Source organism: Saccopteryx leptura, chromosome 3 (genome assembly GCF_036850995.1).
Source record: "Saccopteryx leptura isolate mSacLep1 chromosome 3, mSacLep1_pri_phased_curated, whole genome shotgun sequence".
NCBI lineage: Eukaryota > Metazoa > Chordata > Mammalia > Chiroptera > Emballonuridae > Saccopteryx > Saccopteryx leptura.
The window spans coordinates 123,937,744-123,957,772 of NC_089505.1; the positions used below are offsets into that span (position 1 = coordinate 123,937,744).

The window sequence follows — 20,029 nt, forward strand, 5'->3', positions numbered from 1 at the left end:
ACTCTTTCTAGAAAGATTACAGTGAAAGAAAAACTAGGCTGGGAATTGAATGTGGCCCAAAATTAAAGAAATACTTTAATTTCAGATTTTCCACTAAGTCTCTATTTAGCACAATATATAATAAGAATAGAAAATGCTATTGTTTGAAAAGTAATACGTCTCATTCCTTAGGAGTTCATGGATTCCCAGATGCTGAAGGCAAGCTGACTGATGCACTTAGCTGTGTATAAAGAGGGAAAGAGTAATCCCCTTTGTGAATTTAGAAATCCTGGCATATTAACACTCCTTTTAAGAAAACATTTACCTTACTTCATATGAATGGACTATATTGTCTCACAATTATTGTTTTTCAGTAGTGTGTGTATGTGTGTGTGTCAATTATAAGTTACTGAATGACATGAGACAGGAACACCAACAGAAGAATAAGAGGTTGTGTGGTTACCACATGATAGCAGAGATATCTTCACAGGGGCCCCAAACTTAGAGTGCCAAGACTCAGTCTAGTACTTCTGGCTAAACCTCCTGCTGTGAGTTATAGTCTCAAGGCTCAATAACACAGACTTTGGAAAATGTACTTTGAGAATTATTGATTGTCCTGGTGGAACAAACTGGATAATCCTAGGGTTAGGAGAGCTCTTGTACGTAAAGCATAGATTTAGCTAAGTGCGTGGAAAGGAAAAATATTGTCATTCTCGCTATGTGAAAAAAAAAACTGAAAAAGGATTTTTTCCATGAAGAGTAGTAAAACCAAGATGCAAAGCTAGGAATTAAAGTTTACTTAAACAGCTCTCTGTGCAAAGCTTAACATTTCCCCCCACTTCTTATAAAATACTGAGATAATTCATATTTAGCTAACAACGTTCAGAGCACTCCCATATATTGATATTTAATTCCTTCCAGCTAGCCCCTAAACTTCAGTAAACATTACATGCACCAAGTCCTGTGTCAGTGATGCTGAAGAAAATGAAAAGACTTGGTAGTAAAGTGACATGGCTATCCCTACATCTCTGTTCTGCTGAAGCCAGTATGCCAGGAACAGCACTGTGACAAGGAAGACTGAGTCCCTAAATTCCAGACACTGACCATTGCCAGGCACACAATTCAAGTTACAGTTGAGAGAAATAGAGAGGAGTGAGCAACAAGGTAAAAAGGAAAACAGGATAGATTAACTTAACATGGGAAATTAAATTAACATCTCAATTTCTCCTAAATATACTAAAAAAAAAAAAAAAAAGATCCCAAATGTAGAAGGCAGTGGTTAGGTTATAGCACTAGGCTTACTAGGCTTTCAATTGCTTAAAAGAATCATATCACTATGTATACAAAGTTCATGCAAAGCCTTCCATGATCAGCTGTCTCAATATAACAGAAGGATAGCTGATTTCTTAGGATTAGATTTTTATTAATGTTTGTTCAAAGCATATGTATTGAATTCTCTTTTCATCAACATGCTCTCCCATGCAAAACAGATTTGAAAAGGATTATGCAATCACACACTGTTAGAAAATGCAAATAGAGGTAATGAAATCATGGTTAAAGACAGATTAATATAACCTGATTTAAAAAAAAAGTCAGTACACAGAACACAAGCAAAAAGTTGTCTAAAATCTTTAGAGAGAGCTGTAAAATTGGTTCTGAGTTTTCCACCAGCCAAAGTGAAAGAAAAATAAAATGAGCTACAAGAATCATATTGTTTTAAAGATATAAACATCTTATCGTATAGAAGAAAAGTTTTTTCTGAAACTGAGGTCCTGTGAAAAAATATATAATAATGTATAGGTTTTATAGAGAAGAAACACCATAATAAACATAATAGTCACCACCTATGGTTTCTTACTATATTTTTCATGGAAGCCTAGCATACCAAGCTAATGCTTCAATCGGTAAAAAATACTTTTGGTTCTCAAATAATCTATTTGTATTATTTAATAATCTTTAGATAACAAAAAAAAAACAGCATATTACACCTATTTATCTGTATCTCTTGAAAGAAAACTATATCACTATTTAGATATACAACAATACATTCCAAATATCTTAATTACTTGTATAATACTCCTAAAATAAAACAAAAGCATCATCTTCTTTCCAAAACCAAAATGTAGGAATCCACTATTTTCCTCACCTGTGATTCTTTCACGTTTTCAACAGTAAAGTTGAACCATACTCGAAAGCGTGGATTACAGGTATCCGGCCTAATGAACAAATCATACTCAAACTCAGAGACCTGGTCCACCCGTCCAAGGTTACCTGGTAATAAAAATGAAGAGAACTGGGTTTTAATAGAAGTTCATGCAGTTCACTGGTACACACATTTAACTATTAGGAGCTCTGACAGAAATAGTTGTCATCACTCAGTATTCACAGGTACAGCATTCACAATCTCTAAGGCTGTCAACTCCGAATGCAGCCTGGCGTAAGCGGTTTGCAGCGAGGCCAGGCTGTGGTGCAAGCCGCTCTTCCATTCTTTTGGTCCAGCAGATCTGTTTATGTCTTTGACAGATTAGATTGTTAGATGGAGCATGTGCCAAGATCCAATAAATCAAAAAGAATTACAACAAAACTTCAGTTTCCTAGTTCAAAGCACAAGGATGATAATACCTTAAGTATTCTGTATTAAGCTTTATGGTATGCAGGCTACTTCTAATAAATTTGATTTTATTTAACTTTCAAATGCAATGGGGCTATGCATTTGTACTGTGTTTGGTACATCTCCAAACTTCTATAGAACATGTTTAAAAATATGTAAAGTAGAATAAGGCTTTAAACAAAGAATTAGTATTTACTATGTAAGAAAAATAACGATAAATTCACACACAAAAAAACAAGAAATTAACTTCCATTTTCTCCAATAATAGAACAGTTCATCAAATCTGTATGTACTTAAATATGAATTCCATTATTTATCTCTCCTCTCTCTAATATTCAAATGAGAAGTGAATTGCCCAAAATGTTAATAGTAGGATAGAATAAAAAATCAAAGAGTTTAATGAATTCCCAAACTAGATCATCAATAGTTAAAGAAGAGTAAAGGTGACTCTAGACATCAACAAAGCCAGGGATTAAGTTAGTAGTATTGTATTGCACTTGAAGAGTACAGCAATATGTTGCTTTAAAATGAGTTCTGGTGCCTGACCAGGTGGTGGCATAGTGGATAGGGTGTCGACCTGGAATGCTAAGGGCCCCAGTTGGAAACCCCAAGGTCAGCAGCTTTAGCATGGGCTCATTCAGCTAGAGCATGGGCTCACCAGCTTGAACTAAGAGTCACCAACTTGAGCCTGGGATCATAAACATGACCCCAAGGTTGCTGGCTTGACCCCAAAGTCGCTGGCTTGAACAAAGGGTCACTGGCTCAGCTAGAGCCCCTGGCTCAAGGCATATATGAGAAAGCAATCAATGAACAACTCAAGTGCCACAACTACAAGTTGCTGCTTCTCCTCTATCTCCTTTCCTGTCTCTGTCTTTAAATCTCTCTCTCTCATGCGCAAGCCAAAAAAAAAAAAAGAGTTCTAGTGTCTTCATCCAAAAAGAAAAGAAAATCACCCATAATCAAACTTTAAAAGTTTTAATTTATTTCTTTCACTAGTTCTACTGGCACCGATTTTTTTGGTTTTGTTTTTCTGAGTACCAATTGTGTTATAATTAGAAGACTTAAATTCTAGCTCCATTGACTTATTGTGCAAAAATGGGTAAATTAATTACCCTCTGGGGCCTTCAGCAATAATCACTGCCTGACTGGGTGGTGGTGCAGTGGATGGAGTGTTGGACTGGGATACAGAGAACCCAGGTTCAAGACCCTGAGGTTGCCAGTTTGAGTGCAGGCTCATCTTGTTTGAGCAAAGCTCACCAGCTTGAGCCCAAGGTTACTGGTTCGAGCAAAGGGTCACTCAGTCTGCTGTAGCCCCCCAGTCAAGGCACATATGAGAAAGCAATCAACGAACAACTAAGGTGCTGCAATGAAGAATTGATGCTTCTCATCTCTCTTCCTTCCTGTCTGTCCCTCTCTGACTCTCTCTTGGCCTCTGCCCCAGGCGCTAGAATGGCTCTGGCTGCAACAGAGCGACACCTCGGAGGGGCAGAGCATCGCCCCCTGGTGGGCAGAGCGTCGCCCCCTGGTGGGCGTGCCGGGTGGATCCCAGTGGGGCGCATGCGGGAGTCTGACTTTCTCTCCCCATTTCCAGCTTCAGAAAAACACACACACAAAAAAAATAATAATAAATAAATAAATAAATAAATAAAAATTTTTAAAAATCCATAAATACAATCTTTAAAAAAAGAAAAAAAAACAATAATAACCAATATAAACATATACATATATGTACCACATAATTAAGGAAGTGAAGAAAACAATATATATCAACAATGATAGCAGATGTGCAATTTAGCAGACAAAGACTCTAAACTGGCTATTATAAATATAGTCAAAGTCAGAGCATCATCCCAAAACACCAAGGTTGCGCGTTCAATTCTCGGTCAGGGCACATACAGAAAGCGATCAATGAATGCACAACTAAGTGAAACAACAAATGAATGCTTCTCTCTCTCCCTCTTCCCCTTTCTCTCTCTGTCTCTATAAAATCAATTAATCAATAAATATATAGTCAAAGAACAAAAAGAAAAGATGTTAAAAGAATTAAAGTGTAATTTCCATGTGTGAACAAACGGGAAATTTCATCAGGGAAATGAAAACTTTTAAAAAGGATCAAATAAAAGACTATAAGTAAAAAACAAATAACTGAAATATAAAATGAACTAAATGAGCTTAACACTAGACTAGAAATGATAAAGTGTCAGTGAACTCGATGAATCAATAAAAAAAATCATAAAATCTGAAAAACAGAAAGAAAAAACTGAATAAAAATGAACAAAAGAAAATGAAGAAAGCCCCAGAAACCTGTAGAATAGTATTAAATTTTCTAACACACATGTAAAAGACACATCAGAAGAAAAAGAGAATGAACGAATGGAAGAAAAAATATATTTTTGAGTAACATTAAAATTTTTCCAAATATAATTATAAAGACTTAAATGTCTTAAGTTTCAAAAAACCTCATACAGGATAAATAGAAAAAATTTCAACTTTGTCGCATAATAATAAACTAATAAAAACCAAACAAAAACAGAACGCAGGCAGGGAAAGTAATCATAATATGATACATACAAAAGAACATCAATAAGAATGACTATTGACTTCTCAGAAATAAAGGAATGTATATATTAATATCAGGAAAAACACTTTAAGACAAAAACTGTTAGTGGAGACAAAGATAGATATTTTATAATGGCAAAATGGCAATCCATCAAGAAGACATAACAATAATATAGATACATCTAACAAGAGTCCCAAAATAAAGAAAATGGGCACAATAAAAAGAAAAATAGATAAGTCAACAATAGAACAATTAGAAAGAATATCAAGAAGAAAACACAAGAATTGACCAAAAGCAACTAGAATTAACATACATATCTAGGGCATACAACTCAACAACAGCAAAATATATTTACATTCCTCTCAAGTTCACAAGAAATATTCTTCAGAAAAGGTCATAAGATAGAGCACAAAAAGAGTTTGAATAAGTTTAACATGAAGGAAATCATGTAAAGACTGTTCTTTAAATGAAATGAAGAAAATTAGAAATCAGTAACAGGAAATTTAAGAAATAAAAAAATATGTGGACATTAAACAATACATTCCTAAACACCCAAGAGGGTCAATAGGAAATCACAAGCAAAGTTAGAAAATATCCTGGCATAAAGAAAAGCAAAACCACAACAAACCAAAGCTATGAAAGCACAGCAAGCAGTACTTGCAAAGAAACATATAACTGTAGAGCACTATATTTCTTTTTAAAAAGTAAGATCATTAGGCACTAACTTACTCTTTCACCTACTGAAGCTAAAAAACAAAACAAAAAACAAACAAAAAAAGAATTAAACTCAAAGAAGTCAGAAACAAACTAAAGATAAGAGCAGAAATAAATGAGAAGAGAAAAATAATAGAGAAAATTCAATGAAACCAAAAATTGTCCTTTGAAGTGATCAACAAAATAGACAAATCTTTACCTGTATTAACTAAAGAGAGAGAGAGAGAGAGAGAGAGAGAAAGGACTTAAATTTTCAAAATCAGGAATTAAAAAGAGGACATGCTATGGCCAATATTATGCCAACAAATTAGATGAAATGAAAAAAATTCTTGAAAGACACAAGCAAAATTAATTAAAGAGAAATACTAATATCTGAATAAACATAAAGCAGTACTGATTTAATAATTATAAAAATCTCAAAAGGAGAAATCTATACGCACTACTAAATTCTACAAAACTTTTAAAGGAAAATTAATATCAATAACTAGCAAAACCTTTCCCCTAAAAAATGAAGAAAAGAGAATACATCCAAATTAATTATTTGGGGTCAGGATTACTTTGATACTAAAATCAAGGACATCACAAGAAAACTACTAACCAATATCCCTTGCAAACAATTACCCAAATATACTCAACAATGTACTAGCAAATCAAATCCAGCAATATATAAAAATCATTATATATCACAAGTGGAATATATCAGAAATTCAGTATTAGTTCAACAAATGAAAATAAATTAATGCAATAAATAAATAAATAAATAAATAAATAAACGCAACATACCACTTAATAAAGAACAATAAACACATAATTATCTCAATAGGTACAGAACAAAGTATTTCACAAAATTTGACACTTTTTGTGATAAAAAAAAAAACCACTGATGATTGAAAGGGAAACCAAAAAATAATAATACAGCTACCAGCATACTTAATAGTTAAAGGCTATAAGCTTTCCCCCTAAAATCAGGGACAAGATAAGCATGTTTGCTCTCACTATTTCAATTCAAAGTTGTGAGGAGATTCTAGCCAGAGCAAGTAGGCAAGATAAATTTTTTTTTAAATTTTTAAAAATGTATTCATATAGGAACTGAAGTAAATTATATCTATTTGCAGATGACAATCTTTTTTATAGAAAATCCTAAGAAATCCACATAACAAAAATATTTAAGCTTAAAAAATATAGCAAGGTTGCAGGATGCAAATCAATGTACAAAAATCAATTGTATCTTTAAACACTAATAATGAATAAGCTCAAAATAAGATTAAGAAAACAATTTCATTTATAATACCATCACAAAATATAAAATATTTAGGATAAATTTAACAAAATAAATGTAAATAAGGTTTAACCAAAGGATGCAAGGTCAAACAATGTAATTTACTATATTAGCAGAATAAAGGAGAATAACCATATATTATTGTACCAGTAGATGCAGAAGAAACATTTGACAAAATCCAAAATGCATTCACAATTAAAAAAGAAATCCTCAAAGTAAGGAGAGTAGAAAACATTCTGATACTGATAAGAGATGTTTACTTTTTCGGGAGCAGAGGGGCATGGTTTTTTAATTTATTTCTTTATTTATTGGGTTGACATGGCCATACAGATTTCAAATGTACAATTCAACATACCATCTAGCTAACAAACACTATGCTTAATGGTGTAAAATTTAATTGCTTTTCCCTGAGATCAAGAATAATGGAAATATGTCCACTTTCATCACATATATTGAACATCATTCTGAGAACCAAGCTACAGCAATAAGGCAAGAAAAACAAATGACACACAAGTTGGGAAAGAAAAAAATAAAGTTGTTCTTACCACAGATGATAATGTTGTTTATATAAAAAATCCCAGAAAATCTACAGAACAACTGCTTTAACTAATAATTATTAGGATAATAAAATATAGTAAGGTCACAGGATACAAAGTGAAAATACAAAAATCAATTGTACCAGTGACAAATAACTCCACTACAAACAGATAAATGGGAAATAAAAATTGAATAATCCATTTACAGTAACACCAAAACACAAAATAGCTAGAAATAAGTCTAATTGCATATGTCCAAGTCTTTTACATGGGATATTACAAAATATTGCTGAGAGAATTTAAATAATACTTAAATAAAATGGGAATATATGCCATATGTTCATGAATAGAAGACTAAAAATTGTTAAGATAGCATTTCTCCCAAATTGATGTATACATATTCAAAAGAATCACAATCAAATCCCAGCAGCTTTTGCATAGACATTGACGAGATCATTCTAATTATATATGAAAATACAAGGAACCTAGTATAATCAAAACAGTATTAGTAAGTAAAAAATATGCTAAAATGTTATAGTTATCAAGACAGTTTGATACTCAAAGACATATATCAATGAAACAGAGTTCCAAAACAGACCCACATATAAAAGCAATTGACTTACAAAGCAATTCAATGTGAAAATAAATTGTACCAACAAATTATGCTAAAAGTAAACATCAACACTTATTTAAATTATATACTAAAATTAACTCAAAATAAATCAGAGATCTAAATGTAAACCCTAAAATTATAAAACCTGTACATAAAATCATAGAAGAAAAATCTTTGTGGCCTTTGATTAAGCAAAGATTTCTCATAAAAAAACACAGAAAATATAAAATAGTAAAAAAAAATTGCTCAATTAATATTTTTTCAAAAACTTTAGCTCTTTGAAAGACACCATTAAAAATAAAAAGTAGTGCAATAGACTGGGAAAAGATATTTGTCACATTAACAAAGAACTTGTATTCAGAATATACAAAGAGCTCTACAAATCATTATTAGTACAAACAACGACATGAGAAAATGAGCAGACACTTAACAAAAAAAAAGATATGTGTAGTCAAAAAGCACATAAAAGATGCTAAACACATAAAAGATGCTAAATCAAGAAAATACAAATTTAAACCATGATAAGATACCACTACACATCATTAGAATGACTACCAAAGAAAAAAAAGGGAAGAATAATTTAATTCACTTTAATTGAAATATATTTTAATAATTTTATTTTTATGTTTAACAACTATCAAAAATAGCATTACACTTATTTGTAATCGATTATATATTAATTATAGATGTAATAATTTATTTTAAAAGAATGTTTTTCCCTCTGTAGCTTCTAAGTTATGAAAAATAAGTCTTTTTAATAGTTACATATCTAGAGCAGAGGCATAATAAAGTCACCAATAAAAGACTTTAAAGAAAAAATATATACAAATAGTACTTTAGGATAATTCTGTGGAATAAGTGAAAAGAAAATATGAATTCATATACAAAGATGAAACAATGTAAAATTTCTGCTCAGAAAAGTCTGTTAATTTTAAATAAATATTAACAGCTAATAATTACCAAGTATTTACTATGTGACAAACACTCATCAAATTGCCAAATTATATGTATTAACTTCTATATTAATATGTATTTTCCGATAGCTTTAGGCGACCCCTGTGTTTTGGTCGTTCGACCCCCGCCGGGGTCACAACCCACAGGTTGAGAACCGCTGCTTTAATCCAATCTGATATTTTTGTATTTAAACTGGGAAATACAGTCCATTTACATTTACATCCAATTCCTGCAAGAGTTTTTATCATCTTGTTTTTCATAATTATTCTATTCGATGTTATGCTTCTATCTTCTCTTCCACTAAGTCAGATTTTCTTTATTTATTTTCTTTCTCTATGCCAATTTGGAAGTTTTCATTCTATTTCTGTTCTAGTAGTCATAAATACTTAAATTTTTCTAAGATCAATAGTTGACATAACAAAGTATAAATTCAAATATCTCTACTCAAAATTCAAGAACCTTAGGACTGTCACTCCTCTTAAAGTATCCTTCTTCCCTAGTTGTTCTTAAGAACTTCTGTTTATCTATAGTATTCTAGTTTCACTGCTACATATCAAGGAGAAGTGAAAAATTTAGTCTTACTTATTTATATTTATTTATTTATTTTAGGAATTGTTGTATTTCCTGAATCTGGGAATTCATATCTTTAATTTTAGTATTTATTGAGTTTGCTGCCTTCCATGAACACTAGATTGTTTCCTGGTGTATTTTATAGTTTTCTATTTTAAGCTCACCTACATTGGAGCTTTACCTAAAAATATCCCTATGCTGTCAGTATCAAGGGCATGATGCTGCAGGGATTTGGAGTCTTGTATTAGTTTCTTCCAGTCACTACTGGCCTATACCCACTTTTTATATTAATTTTTCATTTTCGCAGGATGGCACTGAGTCAAGCAACACATGGAAATTTAAAACAAAAAACTGAGAGAAAAGGCCACAATTACAAATTTTAGGAGAGACCATCTATTCTGCTCTTATGTATTAGAAAGAGCATAAGCCTCCAGGTTAGACAGAAAAGATTTCAGCCCTCACCCTGCCACTTACTAATTTTGAAGTTTGGAGGCAAATTTCCTAACTGATCTAGACCTCGGTTTTCTTGTCTGTCCAAAGGAGATAAAAATATTTTATCTATAGTATTATTATAAAAATTAAATAAGATCATGTATATAAATTACCTAGTCAGTGCTTAAGCCTCAAAACATTAGAGTTGACCTGGGTCTTCTCTTACTGTCATATTGACTAACTAATCGATTCAGGAATCCTTTCAAATATATCTAGAATCTAGCCATTTCTCATTACCTCTGCAGATATCATTTAATCCAAGTCAATATCTTCTCCCACCTGAATTATTCCTAACTCTTCTCCTTTTGGTCCCCCTATATTCTACTCTCAGGACAAAAGAATCTTTCTAAAACATAAGAAATCATGTCACACAGTTTTCAAAATCCAGTAAGGATTTAGTATTTCATTCAGAGTAAAACCCAAAGCTTTTAAAATATTCTATATAATCTGTCCCCCTTTCACCTGTGTGACCTCATCTCCTACTATGTTCACACCACTTGGCCTCCTTACTATTTCTCTTATATATCAGACATGCATCTTTAAGGGATTTGCAATCCTTAAAATCCCTCTCTAAACTTGTTACCCACATTTCAACATAGATGTCTCCCCAAACTCTTTCAAGATTTTGGTCAGATTTCATTTCCTCAATGAGCCCAACCAGACTACCATATTTAATATTGCAAAATACTCTTTTCCCACATTTCTGATTCCTCTCACTTGCCCTGATTTCCCACAACCCTCACCTCATTCAAGCATACCATAAAATTTACCTATTTACTAGGAGTATTGTTTATTTTTATCTCCTCTGGTAAGAATGTAAACTCAGAAATATTTTTCTGTTTTGCATACTGTTGTATCTCCAGCACCTGTCATAGTGCCTCGCCCAAACTATGTACTCAATAAACATCTGTTGAATAAATGTACAAATAAAAGTAAACTCTCTAAGTTGTTAAGTAGTATAAACGACAGACATTTTGGCAACATGCTGGAGGTCTCTGTCTGGTCCAGACCTTGTGCGGGGCCCTGGGAATGCAAACATAAATAAATCAGTCCCTGTTTTCATGGAGCTTATAGTCAAGCTGGAACAATAACTACACAAGTGAATCATTTAAATTCAAAGCATTAAGTGCTCTGGTAAAGAAAGTCCCAGAAGAACATCACAGGATCTTGTGCAGGAATTATTGTTACATCTACAGTACAGACATAACTGGTCCCCAAAAAGGCATAAGGATTTCCAAGAATGGATCTTTAAAGTTGTAAAAAACTATATTTTTCTGTGTTTGTCCACTGACAGTTATTTTAAGAAGTCAATAACTAAAATAGCCTATGTACTTGATTGATCTCTACATGTTGGCTTATTTTCTTTATATAAAACTTATGTTGTACAGTTCACTTGGTTTTCAGAATAATGAGGTACTTATTTTCTTTTTTTCTTTTTGGCCAAATTTTCTTCCCTATTTCAGGAATATAAAAAAGCTCCCCCTCATAAACATCCCTCTACAGAGAAATATATAGGCTTTCTGTTTTCAAAAAGAAAAAAAATTATACAAAAATGTATTTTTCTTTCTGCTTTTTAAATGGCTTTTAATTAATTTACTTTTTTCCTTCAGACATCTTATATTACATAAGAAATTTTAAATTGAAGAATATCTTAAGTTATCTAGGAAATAGACAAGGAACAAATTGTAACTAATATTCTGAATTAAAATGCTCACTGGAACTGGTGAATTGGGATTCAGGTGTCCTTGCAATTGACTCTCTCTGCCGCCTCTTTGTTATATGATTCTTTGAAAGAAGGAAACCCAAATCATACAGTGAGTACTCCTGGAATAGTAAAAATGAGAAACCCTTGGAAATAAAGAAGAAAAATAAGAACCTCAATATGCTGGAAAATTAGCGAAGGTCACACAACTTTCTCAGTCAGCCCAGCCTATTCATTTTAAAATTGCATCTTCCATAGAAAAGGAACCACAGTGATTCCAGTAGTGAGGCTGGGAAGATCCTCTCAGAAAGCTAAATTCTCTTCCAGGTAGAAGAGATGACTTCTCTCTGGATACCATGTAGAGCCCTGGGTAGGGCAGTTTACTAAATGGTACCTGCTTCCCTAATGGAGTATATCTCCCTTTTTTTCAGTAGATCCATTTTTTCCTGGAAACATTCTTTGGATCACCATTAAAAAAAAAAAAAGGAGCTTTTAAAGCTGTGCATTTACCTGATCAAAAGAAGAGTAGGAAGGCAAAGGTACAGAAATCAATACAGTCATCTTACATTATAGCTGCCTCTACATTTAAATAATCACCAACAATGACAATGCAGAATCGTAATTAGCCCTTCCTGAAGAAAAGGCTGAAAGTAAGAAAAAGTTGGAGAAATGCATTTTATTGCATAAATATCCTGAAAAATACACTCTCTCTAAGAATAAAATAGAAAGAAATACTGAAACCAGCAATAAGTATCTCCCAACACAGCAATGCAATAAATACGATTTGGCTACCAAAAGAAGCTAAAGAAAACTTATGTCCCTTTGCATCAATAACCAAATGTTCACTGAGCACCTGTTATGTAGCAGGAAATCTGCTATTCACTGGAGATACTAACTTGTTAGTATAGAACAGTTGGCTAAGAGCACAGATTCTAGAATAAGACTGGGTTCACATCACAGCCCTAACTCCATACTGTGTGGCCTTGGGATAGATACTGTGTCTCAAATGTTCCAACTGTAAACTCGGTAAGTTGTTTTAAGGAGTAAATGAGATGATACATGCTGAGAAGCGAGAACAAATCTTATTGCACAGAAGTAGTGAACAGGAATAAAAGAGGGAAACTGATGAATAACTAGTTATAATAAAACAGGGTAAGAATTATAGTCAAGATATGCAAAAGGTGCTATAGGGGTATAAAAGTGAGAAGCCTAACCCTAGTTGGGGTTGCAAGACTGGCAAAGCATCAACAGATGTGAGACAAGTTATGCTTGAAGGATGAATAGAAGACTTGCAAATGTTAAGTGCAGGGGTCCCCAAACTACAGGCCAGCCTGCGGCATCCGGCCCCCTGAAGCCATTTATCCACCCCCGCTGCACTTCCAGAAAGGGCACCTCTTTCATTGGTGGTCAGTGAGAGGAGCACAGGTCCTGTGCTCCTGGAGTACTGTATGTGGCAGTGGCGCAAAGCGCGGTGGCGTGCAGGTACAGTACTACTTCCGGTGACACCGGGCGCACATGTCACGGCTCCAGAAGCATATCATATCACTTGTTACGGCTAGCAGTGACAAATATGGAACCAGACATTGACCATCTCATTAGCCAAAAGCAGGTCCATAGTTACCATTAAAATACTGGTCAGTTTGTTGATTTAAATTTACTTGTTCTTTATTTTAAATATTGTATTTGTTCCCGTTTTGTTTTTTTACTTTAAAATAAGATATGTGCAGTGTGCATAGGGATTTGTTCTTAGTTTTTTTTTATAGTCCACCCTCCAACGGTCTGAGGGACAGTGAACTGGCCCCCTGTGTAAAAAGTTTGGGGACCCCTGGTTAAGTGGGAGAAGGCAGAAAGAACATCATGTGGAAGTGCACAGAGCTATGAGGCAGGAGACCAGGCCAGGGAATTGCCAGTATAGCCAGGGCCCAATAATGCAAGGCGGTCAGGGCAGGAGGCTGAAGAGGTGCATTAGATAAGGAAATGGAAGACATTGGAAGATTTTACACAGATTTCAGTTTTTAAAAGATGTATCTAGGAAAAGTTTAAGGATAAAAGTAGACATAAAAAAAGCTTGAGATAGAAATATGTAGTAATAATACAAAGAAGTATATTGCAATGGGTCAGGCAAGAATTGATGAGGAACCACATGAAGCAGGGAGCGGAAGGAATCCACAGGTGTATGTCAAGGAATAAACACTTGTTCCCCACTTGATAATTTTATTCAAATGCTTGATTAACTTTCATGGGAAAGAAGGGGCCAAACAGTCACATTTATGAAAAACAGTATTACTGAAATTTCCTTTCAGTAATAAAACAGTGAGCCCAACTTCGATGTGAGTTCATCATCAAACCAGAATTTAAAGAAAGGGTCGGATGATTACTTAGGAGGTTTGGACTAAATAATCAAGGATTTCTTCTAACCAGAGGTGGATTTAATGTCAAGCAAATGAAGCTTAAGCTTTGCGGTTTCTCGCATGCAAGGGCCCCCTGAAGGCTGGGAGTTAGCTGCGGAGACGATGGGGAAAAGGAAAGGCAAGGCTGCACTGCTCTGAAGCCTTTCTGGTAAACGCACCAAGGGACAGCAGCAGAAAGAGCCCTGAATTCCTAAGGTGCCAGTAATTTGTTGTGATATTCTTTCTTATTCTGAAGACATAATTTTATATTCATAATTTTGTACAATTTTTCTTAAAGAAGACCCTCTAAAAGTATATAAGCTTCAGGCCATACTTGACTTAGAATGGTTCTTGCTTCTAGCCCTGGGTTTCTGTGGCATTAAGAAATAGAACTGTAGAAAAAAAGAAAACAAAAAAATGAAAAAAGAAAAAGAAACAGAATTGTAGTACGACTCATGGAGTTGAGAGCATATTTTCATCTGCACCTACAGAAATTGATTTTCCAAGTAAACAAAGATATTTCCTTGAATTATATTAGGATCCATTAACCAGCAATTAAACATTGCATACATGATGAATAATTAAAACTTTATACCTCACCATTCAATAATAAATAAATATAGAGTTTTGAAGGTGGACTGACATTTTCAAAGTCATTCTTCTTTAAAAATTAAATATGCTTTCTGGCACATATATTTAAGTGGATGGACTATTGATTAGAAAGGCAACCAGAAGACCTGGTTATAGCTCTGGATCTATCATTGATTACCTTTGTGATCTTGAGCTTATGATAGGATTACCATCTACTGTAACTGACAGATTCTCACATCACCTTCTCTTCCTTCTCAATCTTCTCTTACTCAGTCTGTAGCAACAGACTCCTAAGTGATCTTCATGCCTATTGGATCTAACCAGATCAAAACCTCCACTCGCCTATGATCTGATTTCCAGAGAGCTGCCTTTGATGGCTTTTCTAGTACCTAAAGAATGAAAGGTGAAATTAGCCTGCCACAAAAAGCCTCTACAGTTTGGCACTTATATACCTGTGTAACTTCATCTGTCATTGGAGTTCCTGCTTTTTTAATACACAGATGTATTCACTGCTCCACAACCATCCTGTCTTGCACATGTATTTAAGTTATTCCCATAGTTTGGAGCCCTCTCATCATCTATGCCATTTCACTGAAGTCTCCAAAGCCTGGCTCAACCACAACCTCTTCCAAGATGATTTTCAAAAATTATTATTTCCCCATCATCTTCTCATATTACTTTCTTTATTCCTCATTTATCATGACTATCACATGATAAAGTGGATGAAGACTCCAGCAGTGAATCAGACAGACAGGGTTTCGAGTCTTTGCTCTACCACTCACTAAGCTCTGCAGCTTCGGAAAAGTATTAATTTAACCTCCTTAAAGTTCAGCTTTCATTTACTAAGTAGGTCTTGTGTACACAGTGTCTTCTACATGAGTAGGAACCAGCAGAAATTCAGTGAAGAAGAAGCAATAGGCTTCCATGTCTAAGCCTCAGAGTCAACTGTGCTTACTCTTCAGTTCAGATTTTGTCAGTCAGTGGATTGAGGGTCGAGTAGAAATGAGGGGTAAGAGATTTCTTATTGTCTTTCCCAACTAGGAATAAGGCAACATTTAGCTTCCTGGTTGGTGTTTTTCTTTGGAACTTTAGTGTTCTCAGCAAGTAGCCCAAAGAAGGAGGAGGATTGAATGGTATGATTCATGAAAGAAATTCCACTCTAGACGCAAAATAGTGTGAATTACTGTCCTTTGTTATTTCTAATGGAAATGTTCAAGAACTTCATGAAAGTGCATAAAAGTTATATATGAAATGTCTTAATTCTCTTATTTGGAAAGTAAACTAACCAACTTCTATCTTTAATGAAATATTCACTTAAATATTTATTGAATATAAGTTATAGGTCAAAATAAAAATATTGCTATGGTTATGACAGTGAACAATACAGGCATAGCCCCCATCCTCTCTCTCTCTCTCTCGTAGAGAATATAAACATTAATTGAATCATTTCCAATATGATAAGAGCTATAAAGAAGAGATATATTCCTAGTATCATAGAAGTATCAATAAGAGAACTTAATCTAGTTTACAGGATGAAAGTAGGCTATTCTTGTACTTAGTGTTATGAACTAAATGTGCCCCAACTCTGTCAAAGTCATTGAAAATCGATCCCGCAATGTGTCTGTACTGAACTTGGAGACAGTGCATTTAAGAAGGTAATGAGCCTGACCTATGGTGGTGCAGTGGATAAAGCATCGACCTGGGACGCTGAGGTTGCCGGTTTGAAACCCTGTACTTGTCTGGTCAAGGCACATATGGGAGTTAATGCTTCCTGATCATCCCCCCCCCTCTGTAAAATGAATGAATGAATGAATGAATGAATAAATAAATAAATAAATAAATAAATGGCAATGAAGGTTAAATGAAGTCATAGGAGTGGAACCTTGATATGATAGAATTAGTGTCCTTATAAGGAGACACCACAAGGCTAGGGCGTTCTCTCTCCCTCCCTCACTCCCTCCCTCACTCCATCCCTCTCTATTCCCTTTTTCTCTCCTTCCTTTTATACACATACCAAGGAAACACCATGTGAGGACATAGTGAGAAGTGGGATATCCACAAGCCAGAAAGAGAACTCTCACCAAAGGCTGAATCCCACTGGAACTTTGGCACTTCGATCTGGGTTTTACAGTTTCCAAAACTGTGAGAAAATAAATTTCTGTTGTTTAAGCCATGCAGTCTATGAGTATTTTGTTATGGTAGTCTGAGTAGACTAAGACACTTAGAATCAAAAGAAAAGGAAGAGGAGAAAAGCACTTGCTTTTATTATTTTCCTAGCAAACCAGCTTTTTCTTCTCTTTTCAGAATATAATGAGCTTCATCATGTGAAGTTTCTGTATTTGTGAGGCTCTCTGCTAATGTTTACATTAGCTCTGAATTAATCTTTGCCACTCCCACAACATCATTCCCATAATATTTAATAGAGCACTTTAAGCTGAGCAAGTGTTAATAAATGCTTGCTGAGTTCAGGTCACAACTTTATTGGCTACAGTTCTTTTCAAATCTATAAAATGAAAAAGTATCATTAATGTAATAGCAAAACATTACCTCACATCTCCATTGTTTTATGACAATAAACATTTATTTTTAAGCTCATAGGTTTACAGGTTGTGGTTAGGTGAATCTACACTGGGCTGAGCACTCTGCTTTAGGCCGCAGGTAGGTTGGGGTTGGCTTTAGCCCTGATGTTACAGCAAGGTATGTTCACATATTTCTCAGCTACCTGTTCTCATGGCAAATCACCAGCATGCTAAAGCCAAGCCAAACTAGACAAAGCATGTTGAAGGCCACTATTGAAGTCATATCCATTAACATTCCCTGACCATAGAAGATCAAGTTACAAAGCCAGAAATCAAAAAGCAAGGCAGTTTACCCCACCTACAGTCAGAGGATAAAAGAAGTAAATATTTGCTGAACAATGATCTACAGTCCAGGGGTAGTCAACCTTTTTATACCTACCGCCCACTTTTGTATCTCTGTTAGTAGTAAAATTTTCTAACCGCCCACCGATTCCACAGTAATGGTGATTTATAAAGTAGGGAAGTAACTTTACTTTATAAAATTTATAAAGCAGAGTTATAGCAAGTTAAAGCATATAATAATAATTATTTACCAAGTACTTTATGTCAGATTTTCGCTAAGTTTGGCAGAATCAATCTTTATAAAACAAATTACTATAGTTAAATCTTTTTATTTATACTTTGGTTGCTCTGCTACCGCCCACCATGAAAGCTGGAATGCCCACTAGTGGGCGGTAGGGTTGACTACCACTGCTCTACATGCTCTAGATAGGTGGTCTCTGAGGAAGGAAACAAAGTGTCCTACTGAGTGCCTGATACACAAGGATGACTAAGAGTTTCATAGTCACAGCTCAGAGTGCAGAAGCTGATAGAGATCAGGAAAGAGACTATTAGGAAGTTACTATAAATAAAATGAAGCATAATATCACCAGTGGGGAAATGAGTATCGTATTTTTCACTCCATACAACGCACCTGACCATAAGACACACCTAGGGTTTTAAGGAGGAAAATGAGAAAGCTTGAAAGCTTAGTAAAGAAAGCTTGAAAATAAGAAAAAAATATTCTGAACCAAATAGTGTGTGAAAATATTTAATAAAATACTGTATTTTTTGCTCCATAATACGCACAGGCATTTTCCCCTCCACTTTTTTTTGGGGAAAAATGCATCTTATGGAGCGAAAAATATGGTATTCTATATGAGGAACATTTGAGCTTTAAAGAGTAATAGAAGTTTACCAGATTAATACAGTTGGGCCTTGAGGAAGGCAGAAGGGGAAAATGTGCACAAAAATCACAGAATGGGAAATAGACTGGCATATTAAAAAGTGGCAATTTATTTGTGTGGCTAGTGCATAGAATATACAGGAAAAAATGATAGGAGAAGAAGTAGTCAGATTTTAAAGGAATTTATAAGCCAGGCCTAGAAATTTGGACAGAGGTGCCATTAAAGAAAATTAAACAGAAAATTAAATGTGATGAAAATTCTGAAGAATTATAGTCAGTAGAGTAGAGGAATAACTGGCAGGCGGGGCTGGGAGCAGCAGCAGAGCCCTAGGATGTGGGGATGGAGGCCTAAACCAAAGCAGGGCAGTGTGAATGAAAAGAAGGGGATTGTAACAGACTTACATATAGAATTCACTTATCTTTTTTTATTTTATTTATTTATTTATTATTTATTTTTTATTTGTATTTTTCTGAAGCTGGAAACGGGGAGGCAGACAGACTCCCGCATGCGCCCGACCAGGATCCACCCGGCACGCCCACCAGGGGACGATGCTCTGCCCATCCCGGGCTTCGCTCTGTCGTGACCAGAGCCACTCTAGCTCCTGGGGCAGAGGCCAAGGAGCCATCCCCAGCGCCCGGGCCATCTTTTGCTCCAATGGAGCCTCGGCTGCTGGAGGGGAAGAGAGAGACAGAGAGGAAGGAGAGGGGGAGGGGTGGAGAAGCAGATGGGCACTTCTCCTGTGTGCCCTGGCTGGGAATCGAACCTGGGACATCCGCACGCCAGGCCGACGCTCTACCACTGAGCCAACCGGTCAGGGCCTTCACTTATCTTTTTGACTGAATGAATGCAAAGCTCAAGTCTTTTTGAGTTGCAAGTGACAGAAACTCAATACCAGTTGAGCAAAAACTAGAAGCTCTCAGAAACAAAGAAAAACTCCAGAAAGCAGCACAATGGTAAGGAGCTCAGGGATGGATACCTAGAATTTAAATGTTATTTCCATTCTCTCTCCCTCTCTCATTGACATTAGTTCACTTAGTTTTCTTCTTATTCCAACTTATGAGGTATAAGCTTGTGCCACATGAAGGAGTAACATGGTTGCAGAAAGCCCCAAATCACTTTCTTCCAGTGATATGGTCTTAAAGGCAATAAAGTGCCTCTCTCCATATTTACAGTGATTTTTTTTTAAATAAAAGCTCTTGAAGAAGTTTCTGATTGGTCCAACTTGAGTCACATGTTCACCCCACAATTAATCCAGTGACCAGATATTATAAATCGCTCTAGCTATCTGCTGAC

The 20,029-nt window shown here is 34.9% G+C and overlaps 1 protein-coding gene across 1 annotated transcript in view; it reads right to left on the reverse strand.

Moving 5' to 3' along the window:
- The window catches only part of AGBL4 (AGBL carboxypeptidase 4), a 1,215,313-nt gene that overhangs the window by 996,577 nt on the left and 198,707 nt on the right, over positions 1–20,029 (reverse strand). Inside the window, exon 3 of the mRNA XM_066376234.1 lies at positions 2,126–2,250. Coding sequence (XP_066232331.1) covers positions 2,126–2,250 — 125 coding nt within the window. The remainder of the gene's footprint in view (positions 1–2,125; positions 2,251–20,029) is intronic.